The following is a 19,768-nucleotide window of genomic DNA, read 5'->3' on the forward strand; positions in this document are numbered from 1 at the left end:
TGAGGCAGTTTTCAAACATGCTGAAAAAAAGCTGCACACCACCAATCTGTGGAAAAGTCACTTTTTATTCCCTTAAGTGAATCTGGAAGGTATTCTACAAAAAAAGTGCTATATTTTTTTTGTTAAAATAAATTAGCAGCAGAATCTTTCCAAAGATCTTTGAGCCACACATTTTTGACACTAAGTGCTTTGCTTTTTTTAATGATCATCAAAATTCAGTCCTGTCAACATAATGTTCCCCTCAGCCTTTCCACAAACGACCAAGTAGAACAAAATACAGAAAATGAAAGGCCTTTTATCTAGGCGTATCATATTAGAGATATCGTGCTCATGGTCCAACCCAGTATCATGAGAGCCCAATGACTAAACCAAACAAAAGCTGTAGAGTTGTAAGATCTGTAGTCATCCTGTGGATCAATGAGAGATCCAGCTCAATTTATAAGCAAAAACATATTGCAAGACTTGTCCTAAAGTACTAATAAATGTGGGTTAGTGTTTGTGGTTCCCTTGTCTTATTGTTGTTGTATGAAAGTTGCGTCAAGATTCGCCAGCACATACACATTCTGCTTTACACACCCTGTAAACAGCATGCTTAATTTGCAATTACAAATATACAGATCAGCAATTAAGTAGCGCTAATAACAAAAACATTGGTCCTGAGTGAAGTCATGTGAATCGGCAGGTAAACAGGGAGGTTCTGGGCCGCAAACGGGCCTGCAGACCATGTTTTTATTGTCTTACCATTTACATCTCCGGGACCTACCAGCCCCTTCTTTGGAGAAAAGGATCCCTTACCTAAATCTCCATGCATAATTTAACAACCACTGAAGCAGGAGGCTTGAGTTCCACCCTGCCGTCTATGAGGGTTTTTCTAATTTACTTACATGCTCCTCCTAACCCTCTCACACCCAGTTTAATATGGAGTCCACAGGCATTGTTCCCTTCCAGTACTTCAAAAGTACCATCTTCTTTGCCTGTACCGTTTGAGTCTAATGACTAATTATTTTCCTACAAGTTTTAATCAGTAACTAATATTGACATTAACATTGCAAAACGTGTTAGATGTGACAAAATAGAAGACAAGAAAGGGGAAAAAGCAGTTTTTTGTCAGCGTTTGTGATGCTAACATAGCACAATAGAAACTGTGAGGTCTCCTGACCTTCGAAAGGGGGCAGGGTATGTGGAGAGGTCAAAGGTCACAGGTAAGACCCCATGCCCCCTCCCAGGGTACCGTCTCTGTGAAGAACCCCTCATAGCAGCCGAAGGACTGGTCTGTAGCTAAGGCAATGGGCTGGAGCTCCTCCCTTGACTCCTCCCAGGGGTGTGGCTGCTTCTGGGGGAATGAGGTCAGCTCCTTGTACTGCAGTGGGTGGGAAGGTGGGTGTGTTTGGGCCACGCCTTGCTGTAGGCAGAGGTGTTCCCCCACAGAGTCGCTCACCTCCGAGTACTTGCAGGCTGGCTCGGCCCCCAGGGTCCCTCCCCCACTGCACCACCTCCCCCCAGCCCCCAGGGGGTGCCCTTGCAGGGAGATTTCAACCCCGCAGCCCAAGGCATTCAGGGCCATGTTGATATCCAGGTCTTCGAAGTTACCGCTGCTGCTGCTGCAGGAAACAATGTCCTCGAATCCGGAGGTCCAGTCCAGGACACCCTCCGAAGCCTCGCTCCCTTCGGGCTGGGGTGTCAGCAGGGGGGTTCCCGCAACCCACTTTTGGGAGGTGTGCTTGCGTCTGCGGCCGTGCTGGGGTGCCGTCTTGCCCTGCCGCCTCTGGGGGGCAGTGTGAGTTGCGACGTGGGTCCTCCTGCGCTTAAACACCCCGTCCACAAACATGTCGGCGTACTGAGGGTCAATTTTCCAAAACCCACCTTTGCCGGGTTCATCCTTTGTTCTGGCCACCTTCATGAAGCACTTATTGAGTGACAGGTTGTGGCGAATGGAGTTCTGTCAGGAGAGAGAAAGAAACAGACAAACAGACAGACAGCAAGAGATTGAGAGTGAATAATATTATTTTAAGCAGAAATAGGCAAGTTGACAAAGAGACAAAGACAGATCAAAAAAAGAGAAGACTTTAATTTGAAGAGACTGAGGGAACAATGTTATAGTTTAAAGCTAAATCGGTCAGGTGAGAACATCATCCTAGCTTTCTCTCTCACAATGAAAATGTAAAATTGCCTGAAAGGAATAATTTCACCACAGGCACATGTTGCATGGATAGATCAGTGGATTCTCGAACATGTTCTTCGGCAGTAGGTATGCTGTGCTATATTGAGACAGTCCTGGTGTGCAGGGCAGTGGCAGTGAAGCAAACTTTGCTAATGCTATGTTTTGGTTAACAACTTTCTAAAGCTGTCCTCCCCAGTTGCAGTAAGAGAGGGGTCCCCCAAGCGGAACCTCATTATCTGAGTCTCAAGGTCCCACTTAAGAGCCATAGGGAACAGGAACTCGTGCAATTTAAGAACTTTGTGTTCATTTCAGTGACTGGCAAAACCATAATGGTTTTTTGAGTATGGAAAGAGGGAACACTTTCTTAATTGCACTGTGCAAATTTTAGGACAAAGTGGATTGCAGTTAGATTGAAAAGTGACCGTAGACTAATTTCCTCTTCTCTCCCCTAAGATGTGTTCATGCTGAAATTCACATGATCCATTCAGACTTCAGTGTATTCATGCCTGGAGTTGCTTGTATATTATTTACAAGAGAAACAATTAGGCGGCAAACTGGCACTTGAGAAACTCACAAATATCCTATTCAATTTGTTAAAGCCCACTGACAAATGAGAACAGACTCCTTCAATTAGGTAACAAAGCACATTTTACACTTAGCGTGTAATTCTTAACAGGAGTGTCGCTTCAGATGGCATCAGAGAGACGGGCGCGGGGATGATGCTTACAGGTGCGGATACACCACCCCACTCCACCTTAATCCACCTTTCACCCCCCGCATCTAAACTCGCCCTGACTGCTCATTCATAATTAAAGAGGTCAAGTCACACACCTGCCAGCTGGGCTCCGCGTGTCGGTAGTAACAGAAGTTCTCCGTGATCCAGTTGTAGATGGCGGACAGGGTGATCTTGGTTTTTTTGCTCGCTCGCATGGCCATGCAAATAAGTGTGGCGTAGGAGTAAGGTGGTTTCACCCGGTGGTTTGTCTTGTAGTCTATCTCTTCGGAATGTCGAATGACGTGATGGTGGTAAACGTGCCTTGTGGCTTGCTGGTGGTAATCGCCGGAGCTCGCATTAGCCGTGGCGCTGGATGTTATGTGGTTTCCTAAGGTCTGCGGCACACCCGACGCAGCTGTATCCCCTTCGGGAGGGCTGGAAGGGGACTCCGTGTCCGTCGGGTGCATGTTTGGGGAATGGCGATGACCGGAGGTGGAGTGCCTCTCCGGTTGAGCCGTGAGGATGGAAAAGTTCTGCAGCCACTGAAGGTTGGTGAGACTGTCGTCCAGGTTTCCCAAGCCGCCAAAGCTGTCCCGGTCCTCGGGATGTAAAGACAGCCATTTCTCTTTAAACTTTACGGCAATATCCGGACTAGTTAGCACTGGCATTATAATAGGCTACAGGTCAAATATCCAGAATAGCCTAGTCGATGGTCCAAAAAATAAATTTGTCTGTATCCCACTTTTAATTTTATTTGTTAAACTACACCAACAAATAGCCCATCCTATAGGCTATATCTATGCGATGTAAATCTAAAATTGAGAGATATTGGCTTGCGTATTAGCAAACTTTGTTAATACCGGGGTTTTTTAGTCTGTAACATTTCCCCGTACGTATTTACATTTAAATCACATTATTGTGAAAATAGCCTTTAGGTACGAAGTTTATATCCATTCAACTGGCTTTCTCCACAGAATTTCGCTCTAACGCTTCAGCACTTTTCAGCATGAAAATGCGATACTCTCACATATTTGAACTTACTGTAAAATCTTCAGATGTTATTAAAAATAATTAATTCCTTGTCGCTGAAAAGGATTCCACGGATAACGATTGTTCTTTGCGGGAGGCTTCGCGCTCTGCTTGTGCGCGCAAGGGGTTTTAATAGCCCTTTAAATAGGTCTGAGGCCGCTGATTGGTTCCTTGGTATCCAGGTTTCACCTTTCCGACTTCTACTGGCGCGAATCTGCTTGACAGAAAGATGCGCTGTTTCTGAACATTTTCTAAAGAGCATCCGACCAGACCCGGGGGTATTTCAACGTTTATTAACGGGTGAATCAAGGTTGAATCACTGCTGAATTTTGTTTCGATTTTGAAAGGCGAATCAACGTTGATATCGCGACGTTGTTTCAACGTCTTACTTAAAGAATATAACTTTATTTATAATTACAATCAATTTTATATATATATATATAATATATATATATATAAACAGTATTATTATATAGAATAGCTTATTAATAATAATAATAATAATAATTATTATTATTATTAATAGCCTAATAATAATAATAATAATAGTAGTAATAATTTAAAAGGCAGAACCTTGTTTAAGACATTATGTTGATTCAACGTACAGATCTTGTTAAAATTTCAACGTTGATTTATAAGTATTTTGTTAACCTTTTTTTTTTTTTTACAACCATTTAGCATTGAACGTCGTTTCAACGTTTTTTCAACGTTGAAACAACAACTGACCTTATTTCAGCCACATTTCAACGTTCAAGGTCGGTCACCTGCCGGCTGGGGAGTCTGTCCAATGGTTCCAAAACTTGGCTATAGGCTATATCTATATTGTATATTTTGTAGGCTATATGGCCTATATTTTGTGACCTAGGCCTATATGTTTACATTTTTGCGTAAGACAAACCCCATACAATGAGTTGTTTGTCAAGTTGCGTGATAGTGATATAGCCTCCTGTGCTCTGTTATTTAGACAGCCGAAATAGGCTTGGTTTTCTGACAGCTCATTTGTTATCCTATACAATCTGTAGTCTAAAGATATATATAAAAATACCGCAAATATCTGCAGACCTAATCTTGGGTTACATTTGGATGTCATAAATTCAAGACGAACGGTTAAAGTCCATGTAGAATTAAATGTTCAAAATGTCAAATCACTTCTAGGAATCATAACTGCAGAATAAAAAAAACTGAACCTTTAACAGTAGGCTACATTGCAGAAACAACGGTTGTCATATAAAGCATAGGGTATTTTAGACTACGCTATATAACTTTACTGTATGAAGCTTAATTATGTCGTATCTTTTCTTTTAAAAACAGCAGTACATGTCTAAGTAAAGAAATTACGAACGAATGTCGGCTTTCTTGGACAACTAGTCTTTCATTAAAACAACGTTTCTGCGTATTAGTTACGCAGAGGCATGCAGAGACATTTTCAGGGGCTCAAAGCAAACTGCACACGAACTAGGAAAAAAAAATGAATGAAATTGTTTTTGTCAAATCAAAGGGGCACTAGGGACAAAAGGGCAGGTGCTCGGGCTCTCCGGAGCCCCCAACTCCACCGGCACATACCTGGTTGTTACGTGCGCTCAGTGGGTGAAAGGCACGTTGTGATTGTGCAATAACACTGTAGAGGCGGCAAGGAACTCTGGAACAGCGCCGAGAACTCGCGCCAATAGATCCCGCTATTAGCCTACTGTACTTGATTGACAACGCGACGAACGTTGAGATTAGGCTAGTGTGAGGTGTGTCTGCCTACCGAACACTCTCAGATTAAAACTAGCATGCGTCGCCTTTTCTACCAGGACTGCTTTGAGACAATTGCCTTTCACTAGCCTAACTGTATTTGGGGCGGATCAGACCTAGTTTAAAGTTTGATGTTAGCGAATGTCACACATTTATAGGCTAGCCTATGTAAAACATCTCTCCCATTTCAATGTAATTTTTATTACTTAACACATACGTTGCATTAGCCTACACTGCATTTCTGTATGAGTCATGGTGTGTTTATTGCCTATACAAAGACTGAAATGTTGCATATGCCTACTATTTAGGCAGCTGTAGCTCTGAAAGTTGGCGCCACTCCGTGCCACACGCCGCGGAATTTCTAACCGCTACAGCAGTAAACCCACCGGAACGATTAACTACAGTTGTATGTACTAATTGGTTAATTGCTGCTATCATCATTCAGCCACATGCACGTATAGCACTGCCACTTGCATATGGTTATGCAGACATGTTTCTGTGTCTCCCACTGAACTGTTGGTGTCTCCGAAGGAATGTGTTCGAAAACCAAGTAGTAACCAACAAAATGTACGTTCAATAAGAAAGTTAGAGAAATAAAATAAAAAAAATGTGTATATACTGCCACCTAACGGATATAAGTTGCAAATACCTTTAGGTCTTTAGAATTCATGTCATGTTTTTATTTTGAAAACAATGGATCTACCGGACGTTTCGCATTCGTTTAATTTGAAATATTCTTTAAAGCAATTTGCAAACAGGGAGGTAGAATAGACTATGCCACAATGGGCTACATCGGTGATGAGAAAAATCACCTGCTCACTCTGTCTCTATTATATGTTTGAAAAAAGTAATATTTGAAATATGGCAGCCAAATATAAAACTAGCAGATGATTAAACACTTATAAACACATTTCTTTTCTATTTTTACTTCGACGAACAATTTTCACGAGTCACTCGTGAAAGCCAAATGGTTTGAAGAGGGCTGACACTAGATTATGCGTTTTACGTAAAGCAGGCCTAGCAGTTTCTTAAAGACACGAAAAGGAGACCGTAAAGTCAATTTGCTGAGTAACACTCAGAAAAAAAATGATAACGTCACACTTTTTTCTCCGTAGTTCCTATATTTCACTGGGCGCCTACAAATCCTTCTGTATGCCCCCGCCACTCCCTCTGTCTGCCGTCAGCTGTCAGTCAGGAGATTGCTAAGGGCAGTGGGGCAGAAACAGTAAATATTTGGTGTGTAAGCAGTAAGCAGTAGACGATAGTGGATAACTGAGGGAGAAGGGAGTGACGGAGAAAAGAAGAAAAACCTAATGGAGAAAGATTAAGTGAGTGAGGGAGTGAGTTGTGTTTACGTTTCTGTGCGTGTTTACGCGCAGTAAAAACGGCGCACGAGAGTGAAATACTATTGGCTTTAAGTGCGGATTTCCAAGTTTAGCACCAAAAAAAAGCTTGGGAAAACAACACTGCGGCGAACATGGATGAACTGAGGCACCAATTAATGATAAGCCAGTTCGTTCTGGCCGCTGGTTGCGCTGGAGACCAGGCAAAGCAGCTTCTACAGGCGGCACACTGGCAGTTTGAGGTATGTCTAGTGTTTTGTAACGTGTAGAGCCTGTGCGTTATGTTTTGTATTTTGTGCGTCTGTCGGCTATTTGTTACAGGATCATTATGCGATTTGATTTCACGTTTTATTGCAAGCCTTGTCCATTTGTATAAATTTCAGAATGCCTTTATGCAATAGCCCATCGGTGGTTCCTGGTTTATTGGACAAACCTAATTTGTATTGTCTACGGTTCACAGGTTTATGATTCCACACAATGTGGAAATTTCAAGTTTGTAGCATATGCAATAACATAGCCTAGTAATGTCCAGTGACCATATAACAAAACATACGACGTTTGCGCTTGGATTCAGGGACAAATGTGTAACCGACTGGTCTACATTTTTTGCAGGCTTACATTATTTTATTCAAGTGTTCTTCTGCAGTAAATAATATTACCTGTCTGGCTCTCTCTAGACTGCGCTCAGTTCATTTTTCCAGGAAACCAGTATCCCGTACAGTCACCACCATCAAATGGTGAGTATACATTGGTGTCTTATTTGTCATAACAATAGTACTGGAGTAATAGCAATTTTAGTGTGACTATTATAACTGTACCCGCCATATTGTGTAGGCGCAACCCTGACAAAATTTTTTAAAAAGCCAGTCAAGTTCTATTCTGCGTTTAAAGAGGAAGGAAAAAGATAAGCATGTCACGCAAAACTACTAGAATACAACTGGACGAGGGCGACAAAAGCTCGTACATCAACTTTATTTTTACACCATAGTTTTTTGACTGAGGAATTGATTACGTGTCACACACGTGGAGGAGGGCATATCATTGAAAGCTTGACCATTATTTTGAAACAGCAGATTCAACTTGTGTAGTATCCTTTTAAACGTATCTGGCTTTGTGTGTATTTTCTAGCTGCTAGGCAACCGATAGTTTCCATGTTTTTCAAAGATGATTTATATAGCGTTTCCAGAAATGAGCAACATTTTATTTTGTATCAATTCTGTAAATTAATCTATCGTAACTTACTGTAACTGGAGGAACATATTTTTCCAAGTGCAGATGTTCACATGATGTTTTCAAAACCGTTAAATCATAGTTTAAAACCTAGCATACAAACTTCAAGTGGACAGCAATTTTCCATCCATCCATCCATCATCCATCCACTCATCCATTCATTCATCCATAATCTGACATGCTTATTCCCGGGCAGGGAATGCTACTCCTTTGCAAATGTTGGTGGATCTAGCTCAGGAGTGTCAAACTCCAGTCCTGGAGGCCCACAGTGTCTGCAAGTATTTGGGTTTTCCTTTTAATCAGCAGCCAATTAAGGCATTGAGAACAAGGTGTGTGGACTCTCTAGCTAATCAAGCATTTTTGAGCGTCACCATATGTATTACCCTGTAGGAAAAATGAAGGAGACATTTTAAAACAGGACTGATGAAGCAGGCAAATGGTTAGACTGAAAGAAAAAAAAAACACTTATAAGCTTTAGTAGAATGGCTCAAATTAATTTTGATGCCCTAACAGGTATTTTGGAAATGTTGTTTTAAAACGGGCTGTTTTTTGATCAGTGAGTCAGTTTAACATGTGTATTTACTTCAGACTGAGTTGGGGGTGGGGGTCATCATACACCTCAAAGAACACTGGAAAATTACAGCCGCCCCGTGGAATGCTATAGGAAATATAGCAAATGAATGGCACAGCTGCAGCTCGGACACTGTGACCTATGTCTCATACTTGAGTTACTTGTTTATATCATAGTAGTTCATGTTTATTTTCTTTATGCTTCCCGGTCTTTGTTTGCACTATAAACACCTCATTGTACCACCTACAGTTGTTTTGCTGGTTATGTTCATGCCATAGAGAGAAAAACACAGTCAGCACTCTCTGGAAGAATCAAGCCGATAATTTATTACATAGATGTATGAAGCACAATAAGCATGAACGTTTTGGCAGCAGCATTCTTTAGTGTGCTAAACTTGCAAAAAAACGTCTTTTGTAATAATGTGTACTGCCTAAAAGTCGTTGTTGTCGTTGTTGTTGTTGTTGTTGTTGTTGTTGTTAAGTGTGTGTGTATGAGTGTGTTTGTTACTTTCTCTTGTTTAAAATGGTAAAACTGGTCTGCTTTCTCTCCATATTCTGTGCGCTCCCAAGTCCCAGAATGACAACCCTAACTTAAGATCATGAGGAAGTGATGAAAATGAAAATGAAAAAAGAGATGGTCTGTGGGTAACGTGGCAAGTCTATGTTGAATTAGTTAGCCTTATTATGACTTCATTATCGTGTCTGGTACAGGTCGAGGTCGTGAGTAAGAAAGAGAAACTCAGGTAAGGCCCACACGCAGTGATGACCAGTCATTTGTCCCACTGAGGGAAGATCACAGACGGGGGTGGTGTTCTGTGGTCACAGGCTGCAAGTGAACCCCCCCCCCCCCCCCCCATTTAATGAAAACTTGGAATGTCTAACCAATCAATTTCCCTGGGGTTTTCCATTTTTCATACAGCCACCACCCAGCCTCCTCTGGCTGTGTGCCAGTGTGGTCCATATAAACACACAGACCATTGTGAGGCCACGCAGGAAATCAGGAAAAGAGTTTCTTTGTCCAGCGCTGAACTGGCTCTGTATTTGTTTCCTATCAGTGCAAAATTTTATAACTGAATGCATCTGAGCCTGACTGAAGAGGCGAGGGGTTCAGTACTGAACACACACTGGTACCCCGCGTTGGTACCGCACCAGTGTGTGTTCAGTACTGAACGCCCATGCCTCTTTAGAACAGAGCTACGCTCTGGTCTTGTGTTCAGCTCCGTGTTTGCTGAAGGCAGACTCTGGGGGAGGTGATGTAACAGGATGTTTAATACTGAATGAGGCGGTCTGAGCCGTGTGACTGCGGCAGGGCCAAAGGGAAGTGCTCTCATTCATGGTCTGACTGCTGCACATGTGACCTGGGCGGGGCCTTGGTGAGGACTGATGAACACGCTGACCGGGCTTTTACCGCAGGAGGCAAAACCTGATACTGACTACATCGCCTACCGTCACATCATACCACACTTAGTCCTGTTCCAGTTACACACTAATCCCACACCTAGTCATGTTCCAGTTACACTCTCATCCCTCACTTAGCCCTGTTCCAGTTACACATTCATCCCAAACCTAGTCCTGGTCCAGATTTAGTCTTTTCTTCCACTCTAGAATGGTCAGTCATATTCGTAGGCCCCTCTCATCGCTGCAGCATGATCCATCAATTCGCCGGAGCGCAAAAGGACTCCCTCTTAATGCGCAGTTGTTCAATACTAGACAGCAGGCAGCCAGTCAACCGCTATCCTGCACTCATCTCCCTCCCTGTGCGATGCTACAGCCAATAGCATGCTCACCCACGGGACTCCTGGCCACAGTCCGCACTAGCAAGGCCAGGGTTACAGCCACAATTGTCACTGACACGGTCTGGATTAGCGCTGTGCTTGCAGTGGGTATGAATGGGATTCTGGGACCATGTGGTGAAGCTCAGATTCGCTCTGTCCAGCTTGCTTTTGGAATACAAACCCCAGCTTGTACCCCCGGCTCCTGAACCGTTTGCCTGTCATGTGAGTGCACTGTTGGACAGAGCCCTGTGGAGATTAGCAGGACCCGATGCTACCTAACGCGGTCTCTGCATCCATTGACAAGTCTGGGCCTCTCTCTTAATTCAGTTCAAAGTGCCTTATTGGCATGACTTATCTGAATGTATTGCCAAGTCTTAACAGAGACAAACATTGAACAATCTTATCTATAAAACTGTACTACAACGCAGGGTGTGACGTCATTGTGTGCAAAAACGTAGATTGTAAAGATACTGAAGAACTAAAATAGACCGAGAGTAATATAAAATACAGTCACTTCTGCTAATGGCGAGGTTTTACTGGCATCTCTCCCCCAAATGTATTTGTTTCCTGGGAATCGGTGTGTGTGTGTGTGTGTGTGTGTTGGGGGGGGGGGGGGGTGTAAAGCCAGTGCTGCTTAGCCTTCTCAGCGTCTCTCTCACTCTGAGTAAGGGAAATGCCAGCCTTGTCCTGAGTCAGCTGGCAGTAGGGGGGTAAACCAACCTGCTGCTCTTCAGGGGACTGAAGGTGTAACAACCTGTACATCAATCTACATCATGAGCAAAAAAAGCTAAGTTAGCCTTCCGTGTCTCTCTCTGTCTCTCCTCTGTGCCTTTCCCCCCTCTCTCTGTAAACAGGGCTCTCTTGTGTATTTCAGTGTATTTTGGTGCTTGCGCCCTGAGGGTCTAGTCATGTGCTCTTGGGCAGGGACAGGAAATGGATGCAACAATCAGGAGGAACTGAAAAACATACAGTGAAAAGGCTTTTGATGAAAACAAATCTGTGGTAAACAGAGAGGGAGAGAGAGAGAGAGAGCTGTGCAATTAGCTGATTGGACATTCCTGCTCTAGGCTAAATGATGAATGGGTAGATTGAATGGTAGATTAAAACATTAGGCTATATTTATAAGGTACACAAGTGGAGATGACCCTGTCCTTTTTCATGGAATCCAGTGAATTCATACATTCATCGCTTAATTTTTTATTAATGGTAGGACGATAGTCATCTTGAAGCAGCAATAATATATTTTGCCAGAGGTTGATGTCTTCATGTGTTGTGGAGAACACTGATCTGAATTTAGCATGCTTGAAAATGTGTGACCCAAACGGAACTTCTAACACCAAAGGGAGGTATTTTAAAGTCATTGGCTTGGGACTCTTAATTCCTGCTACTGTGAATTCTTATGCTCTCGGTGGGCTGAATGACCTGTTCTCCTCATCATGTATTCTTCTGTTTTTACTTAAAGCCCAAGTGTCTAGGGCACTGTGGGACCGAAGTTGACTGCGGCAGGTTTAGGAAGCACGCACAGAAAGAATGCGTTTACACACTTCTCTCTCACACACTTCTCTCGTCCCGCAGATGTGCACTCCATCCAACACGCCAGCGACACCCCCAAACTTCCCCGATGCCCTCGCCATGTTCTCTCGCCTCAAGGCCTCTGAGAATTTCCACGGCAACAGCCCCGTGGCCCCCCCGGCCACCTCACCTCCCCCTCAGGACAGCTGGGCCCTGGGCCCTCTTACCCCCCAACACCCCCCTCTGTCACAGGCGCCCCCTCCTGGCTGGCCTGCTGCCACCGCCCGGCAGGCCTCTGAAGAGCAGGCAGGCGTTGCCATGGAGGTGGAGAGATGAGGTGTCTATGGCGACAACTGGACCAAGCACTGATGGACATGGTTGGGGGGGGCAGGGTGAAGAGCAACAGACTGAAACATAATGCAAAATGCAGCACTCAAAGATGCCAGTGCACTGAAGTACAAATTGATAAGAAAATATTGATATCCCTAATTTAAAATAATTTTAAAATAAGGCATGCTTAACATAAGAGGCAAGATGGAGACACTTCCCCACCTACCAGCCAATGAAAAGCCACTTCCTTCAGCAGTCACCTGACTTTTATGAGTCAGTCTGGGCAGACCATAGACCATGCTGAATCAATCAGGTTCTATCATTTCCTGCACAGGTTCAAAGTTCAATAGCCATTCAATTTCCTGAAAGGAGCAAGGGTTATTAATTTATATTTCTTTATGGGTTTTCATTTCAAAGGTTTTTTTGTGCATTACACATGCCAACATTTTAGGTGAAGGGCCTCCTGGGCCTCAACAGGAAGTTCTCAACAGGAAGTTCTGGACTGACAGCACCCCAGTGTGCAATTAAAGAAATAATAAGGCGTGTAAAACTCAAATATGGGAAATAACAATCAACAGGGTCATCTTTTTGTTGTTACAGTAGAGAGCGGGTTTTGTTTTGATGACTGCATTGTTTTGGAAATGTTTCTCTCCTTATCCCAGCTCCAGAGGGTTCTGTTATGGTTCTTTTTATCAGTTGATTCTTTTCCTTCCTTTATAAATATTGATACTATTTCCACAATATTTGTGGATTAAGTGATTATTATTGTATTGTTTTGTGTTTTAATAAAATACTGGAAATCTGATTATAACGCATTGTCAAGTCATCTGTAGTATAAAACTCTTCCCGGCCACATACAAGGTTTTTCCACTCTATGCGTATGATAAAATATTCAGTAAATTATTACATACATTATTGGCAATGTTGTGCTATTGCCAGCATTTGGAGTGTAGTGTTATATTATGACTTATACATGACAAAGTGCAGTCTGTTAACTCCATGCAGAAATTTGCATTTGTGATAGTGGCAATTGGCTTTATAATATGTGACTTGCTTTTGACATTAATTATGCAAGAGCTAAAGTACGTAAGCCTCATAATACAAGTGTCCCCCCCCCCCCCAGAGAAAGATGTATTGATACCGTTTCAGTAGTTTACATTAAAGTTTGTTCTCTGTGTTCCTTCCTGTTTCTGCTTGAAACCGCAGCTTAGCTGATTCCTGTGTGTTGTCATATTTTCCACAGACTAAATATATGTCAGGACATCTAAGTCAGCTGTGGAGAATGGTGCAAGCTAGGGACCGTGGGGGCGGGGGAGGTGTTGGGGGTGCAGGAGAGGAAAAAACAGATGGAGGGAAATCGTATGCCCAAAGGAAGTTCCAGAGAAAGTGTTTGGTTGGTTGTACAGCAGTCAGAGTTTGTAGTGCCTTGTTTCAGGGCTTTAAGGGTTGTTGAGTGCGCGCTTGCCACAGTCCACTGAGCTCCACTCCTCAGGTGCATACTCAAATGTATAATGGCTCTGCCCCCATTGAAAATATAGGACAAATATCAAGCTTGAGTGGAATATGCCCAACAATAACGATGAGGAAAACTCATATTTTTGTTTTTGTTTGTGGCTGGACCGCAACAGCGGGGCCAGCCCTACAAACGGGAATTTCTGTAACATACTGACTGACTGAGTGATGAAGTTACACCATTAGTCGGCCGAGTTATAAAGTTTCACCATTGGTGGGCCGGATCACGTGTGTTAGGTCCAGCCATATACTAGGTTTTAACCTGGTCTTGTTAAAACAGCCCTGGGTGGCCTTTACATAAATTATGTCTGGCTCTCATTCTCCATTGCAGTGCTTTTTTTAAAAATGTCTGTGACTGAGAGGGAGGAGTGCATTCTGGGAGATCAGGGGACCCTAGCAAGTGTACTCTCAGTCCATATAATGACACACACCCACTTCCTCTGGGAGTGGGGGAGCAATATCGCCATCACACCCATTGTTGTGCCCTGTGCCCTTGTCCCTGTGTGTGTGTGTGTGGTGGTGGTGGGGGGGGGGGGGGTTAAGGAAGTGGGTTAAAATTAAAGGGGAGGGGCCACTGAGAGACAGCGGAAAAGTAGTAACAGCACAGATTCTTTAGAAACACTAGATACAATACTCTTAACACTGTCTCGCTACTGTAGAACCCCGAATTTTGTATTATAGTCCATTTGAGGGTGTGACCAAGGGCACATACTGTGGCAAAGGATGGCATACCGTAATATAACCCCAGAAACTCTTTTGACCAGCTGCAACCTCCTGTAGTTAAGAAGCAGTGCGGACAGAGTGAACGCAAAGGCTGTGTATCTGGTGGGTCTACAGGATTTGTGGCATAACTCATTGAAGTTGAAATGAACGACGGCGACCTCACTCGGAGTCATACTCGCACTTCCTCATGAGGCTTGACGAGAGGAACATGTGACACACTGTGGATGGTTCCGTTAAATCAGTTCATTTCAACAGCCCATGGAATTATATCTTTTTAATATTTGTGGCTGTGTGCTCTTTAGAAAATTGTTGCGTTCACATGAAACAACAGGAAGTCAGAGGCTTGAAGCAGCTCTCTCAGGAAATGGCTGTGTGTCAGGTGTGGGAGACTGGGGCCTGGCCATCCTCTGTGGCAAGCTTCCTGCCATTGACCACTTCCTGTCAGGAAAGTGGTCACTGAACATGTGAATGGTGGGTATATATGTATGCGTTCATGGGTTGTGTGTGTGCGTCTCTGCATCTGTGCCAATGTATGTGCAAGTACAGGATTGCCAGACTTACCTTTTTCACAAATGCAAGCTCTTCCCAAGAGTCAGCAGACTGTAGGCTATCCATAAACCATATAATAATGGCCTCAGTTTCTTAGAAGATGAATACTGTTCCAGAATCAGTTCTTTCAACCCCCAATCCAAACCATAAACCTTCCTGAAAATGCTACAGTCTCTGATAAAGCATCAAGTGCACCATTCAAACATGGACATGAAGCTTTAGCAGTACTTTGATTTACAAGAGAAATGTCATTTTCAATAACATTCAAGATACCTCTGATTTAATTTTTATAAATTTTCAAGGACAAGATTTGACTCATAGCACATGGAACTAAAGGCCTCAATGCACTATAAATGAACAAAGACCTTAACAGACATATTAATGTGTGTACTGTAAGGTTAGCATCAAGTGTGCTTCTAATTTTGCTTCTAATTTAGGACTTGGAATAGTGTATATTTTCTGGGAACAATCATTGCCTATTTAAAATGAAACCCCGGCCAAGCGTTTAGCTGCAATGCTACAGGCTGTGCCTGGACACTGGCCTATAAATCTCTGGGTATGTCCAAGCCAACTCATGTTCCTCGAGTCTTTTTAGCGAGCGTTTGTTTGTGCTCCTGCGTCAGCGTGTCTTTCTGGACTGCTTCCAGATGAAATGGATTCTAGAGAAATCTTTTCTCAGAACCAGATCGTGTGCTCTTCCTGCTCAGCGATGTGTTGCCACTTGTGAAACTAACAGCGGGCAGTGTTCACTCGGAATGAGACTGACGTGAGAACCTACGCACTGGAACTATGCCACCTGAGGGAGCCAGTGCAGGAGAACACTTTAGACATTCTGTGATGTTGCCGTCCATTGATTCTCTAACCTGAATGTTTCTAGCTCCAGCTGGACCAATCAGTTTGTGGACGTATGGAAGGCCAAGTGTAAATAATTTGGTAGGCCTTACAAAAAAAAAAGTGTACTACCATGGCTTCAGACAGATATGAGCATAAATACACAGACTCTAAATCATCATTAAATATTTACAAATAGTAAAAGCTTTTCATGGTTGGTTGTCCCACAATTTTTTTTTTACTATTGAATCTGATATATACGAGTCAACATCATATTCTCGCACTAAATACTTGTAAAACCCTTGTAAAATGTTTTTTTTAAGCTGTAGACCCTGGTAAGCAGTTGAGATGGACAAATACATTTTCTGGCACAAGGAAAGAAGACTCACGCTGGAGTTTGGGGAGGAAGGAACCGAGGAGCCAGAGATGAAGATTCAGAGGTACAGGATAGCTCTCACCAGCAGGATGGGTATCTGTGGAAGTACCAGCTCTGGACACAAGGAGGCGACAAACACAATATTAAGATTAGAACATCGAAGTGACTGTAATTTTAGTTGAGGCATACTCAAATCAGCGAGAAAATGTGTTTTAATCTGTAAAACTACAGGAAAAAACCATGGTATTATAGGTTGCTAGAGGGGCGTGAAAACGCCAAATGTGAAGGTACAATAAGTTTGCATTAAAGAGAATTTGCTAAATAAAGTGAAGACAGATGTGTGCATTTTAGTGATCAGAAAGGAAGAAAATGTTCTCTATGATGAAATATAAACTAAATCTAAATGTGTAGGAAGCTGAGGAGAGAAACAATTCACTAGGTGCTCTTGTCAACTTTGCAACATTGCTATGCTACAGTTCCATAGAACTGCGAGATCACATCAGAAACCATGTGACCTTCGTAACCAAGGCATTTCTTGTGAGCGTTGCTATGGTGCTCCAGGAACAGTAACTTTCCACTAGAGAGATTGGCCCTGCAAACATGGCAACCTCACACAACCTGACAAATGCATATGAAAACTTGGGTAATCAGCATATGAACAGGTTTACTGTAGAGAGAGTGCAGTAAGGTTTACTGTACAGGCTCAGTAATTGTTGGTTTAGAGTGGTTTTGTGTGCAGGCTAAGTCAGGCTGGGTCTGGCCACAGCCCATGCTAATGGAAATGAATAATGCAGGTTTTGTAGAGCAGGAGAAACAGGAAGCATTACAGTTATCGCAGTAACAGGACTGAAAAGACTAAAAGGAGGATACCTGTGACACAAAGAAATGGAAGATGGACATTCATGAAAATGTACTCAAGCAAGCACACGCATATCTACACAGCTCACAGCAGAAAGTACCTTATCTGAATATCCTCAAATCAAATCAATATTCTTCAATGATCCACTTTTTCCATTTAGACATTTCCTACCAGGTCATAAAAATTTTATTTTCTGCAACCAAACTACGTGTAAACTATTTTTGAGATTGCTTATGAAAAACACTGACTAAAATCTCACTGACGTAAAATAGGATTTGGGATTTCAATTCACACCATGCAGAAAGGATTTTTAATTAATATGCACATGTGTGTGTATTTTTTAAAAGTATGAATAGACATTTAGTAGCAACTTTATTAGGTACATCAGCTCATTAATGCAAACATTAGATAAGGCTAAATGCATGACTTAAGGGACAAGATTCAAGTGCCAGATTTGGCGGTTCCAGCATCTCAGCAACAGGTATTGCAATTTTCAGGTAGTACAGTCCCTTGAGTTTACAGAGAATAGTGCAATAAAAAAATATCCAATGAGTGGCAATGTTGTGGGCAAAAAAAAAAACACCCTGTTAATGAGAGAGGTCAGAAGAGACTAGGCAGACTTAATCAAATTAACAGGAACGTCGCAGATACTGAAATAACATGCTGTGGTGTGCAGAAGGGATTTGATCGTACGATGCATCAAACCCAGATCCAACAGCAGCAGAAGACCATGCCAGGTTCCAGTCCTGTCAGCTAAGATCAGGGAGATGAGATTACTCTGGATACGTCATCAACAAACCTGAATTGAAAGTAGGAAAAATGTTGCCTGGCTGGACAAATCTCAATTTCTGCTGAGACATGCAGATGGTAGGGCCACAATTTGGCATACACCATTTGGCATGAATCCATAGATCCATGCTGCTGTGTGTCATCAGTGCAGGCTGTTGCTGTGGTGGTGGTATACTGGATTGGGGAATGTTTTATTGGCACACATTAGGTTCCTTAGTACCAACTGAGAACCATTTGATTGCCACAGAATACCAAAGCATTCTTGCTGACCATGTTCATCCTTGTATGGCCACAGTCAATCCTTTTCAAATGGGTATTTCCAGCAGAATAATGTGCCACGTTGCAATTGCATGCATCATCTCAAGCTGCGACCTGCGACTTTTACTGTGAAAGGGGGCTTGAGACACGACAGAGACGTGAGCTGCCTAATATGGCATACAGGGGACACGCCCATCTGACAGACTGTCAAATCACATCTGAGGCCCCTCCCCAGAGTCACAAACCCCAAATCCCCACCCCCATCCCCTTATCTGACCTGGTAAAACCATGCAGGGCCAACATCTGGGTTTTGCATTCTGGGATTACACCTGACTGGGAGGCGAGGAGAGACTTTTACTGTCTGCGCGGGGCCCAGAATGTGAGGTTGGCGGGATTAAGCAGACGGCACGCAGTTTGCGTCACAGACCTGCGTTTCATCTGGCTGGCACAGCAGTGATGTGGGCCTGTGTCCTCATCTGGAGCAGGAGGGGTGGGTACCAGGGCTACAGGGACTCTGCGATCTGGAACACTCTACCGGAGTATGGTTGGGGCCTCAGTACAAGAAAACCGCAGTTGTTTCACATCCAGTTTACCTTTTTTTTTTTGCTGCTAAAATTTGAGATTAAATTAAAAAATTAAATTTAAAACTGACAGATTGTTGAATTGCATATGGTATACAATTCCTCATGTGCAATTAAATTCACAATATTGATTGAAACAAAAACGACCTAAAGCCAGCTCTTATAGTTTCCCCACTAATAATTAAATATTTCAAATTATTCTCTTGGAACATCCTGGAAAACAAAATTATTTATGTAAATGGTCATCATTTATTGTAACTGTGGCTAAGTCTTATAACCCTAAACAAAACAGGTGGATTAAATAATTCAAGCTTTATACAACATGACCATGTTACTGTTGGTGCTGCTGTTTTTCTGGATTCCTGATTGGCTGTTTGGATAACATTTACAGTAAGGAATATTTCTGGACTCTTGATTGGCTGTTTTGATACAGTATTTACAGTTAGGCATGCCACTGGATTCCTGATTGGCTGTTTGGACACAGTATTTCCAGGAAAGCTTATCCATGGATTCCTGATTAGCTGTGGGATATTGAGAGCAAGCTGATTTTTCAGCTACAGTGTTTCTCTCTAGCCCTAGACATGAATGTAACATTAAATTATCAGTCTAGTATATGGCCAATTCCAGTTCAGAATGTCCAAATTCAAATGACAATTACAAAGACTCTATTCCAACTCTATTCTAATCCAGTTCAAAATGTCTAAATGACCCTGTGGTGGCGTTGGAAATGAAATAAAAACTTTCTTTTTTTTTGCTTTGCACCATTCACAAATAGGTTGTCGCACAACCTTTCGATTCACAGAAGGCATATTTGCCACACAAGCCATTTTCCAGAGGGAGGAAATCAAAACACAAAATTTGAGTCAGTAAATGATCGTTCTGAGATAA

General features: G+C 42.7%; 2 protein-coding genes across 2 annotated transcripts; one reads left to right on the forward strand and one right to left on the reverse strand.

Annotated features, from left to right (window-relative positions):
* Positions 1-1,112: 1,112 nt before the first annotated feature.
* On the reverse strand, positions 1,113-4,025 carry LOC118216229 (forkhead box protein J1-B-like). The gene is made up of 2 exons (XM_035397303.1): positions 2,993-4,025; positions 1,113-1,939 (listed from the first exon to the last, which is right to left on the reverse strand). The coding sequence occupies exons 1-2, from the start codon at positions 3,542-3,544 to the stop codon at positions 1,190-1,192; spliced, it is 1,302 nt and encodes a 433-aa protein (XP_035253194.1). The 5' UTR covers positions 3,545-4,025; the 3' UTR covers positions 1,113-1,189.
* Positions 4,026-6,581: 2,556 nt separating this feature from the next.
* On the forward strand, positions 6,582-13,213 carry LOC118217221 (UBA-like domain-containing protein 1). Its single transcript, XM_035399073.1, has 3 exons — positions 6,582-7,227; positions 7,663-7,722; positions 12,136-13,213. The coding sequence occupies exons 1-3, from the start codon at positions 7,120-7,122 to the stop codon at positions 12,406-12,408; spliced, it is 441 nt and encodes a 146-aa protein (XP_035254964.1). The 5' UTR covers positions 6,582-7,119; the 3' UTR covers positions 12,409-13,213.
* The last annotated feature ends 6,555 nt before the right edge of the window (positions 13,214-19,768 follow it).

The sequence above is a fragment of the Anguilla anguilla genome, chromosome 17 (assembly GCF_013347855.1).
Source record: "Anguilla anguilla isolate fAngAng1 chromosome 17, fAngAng1.pri, whole genome shotgun sequence".
Lineage (NCBI taxonomy): Eukaryota > Metazoa > Chordata > Actinopteri > Anguilliformes > Anguillidae > Anguilla > Anguilla anguilla.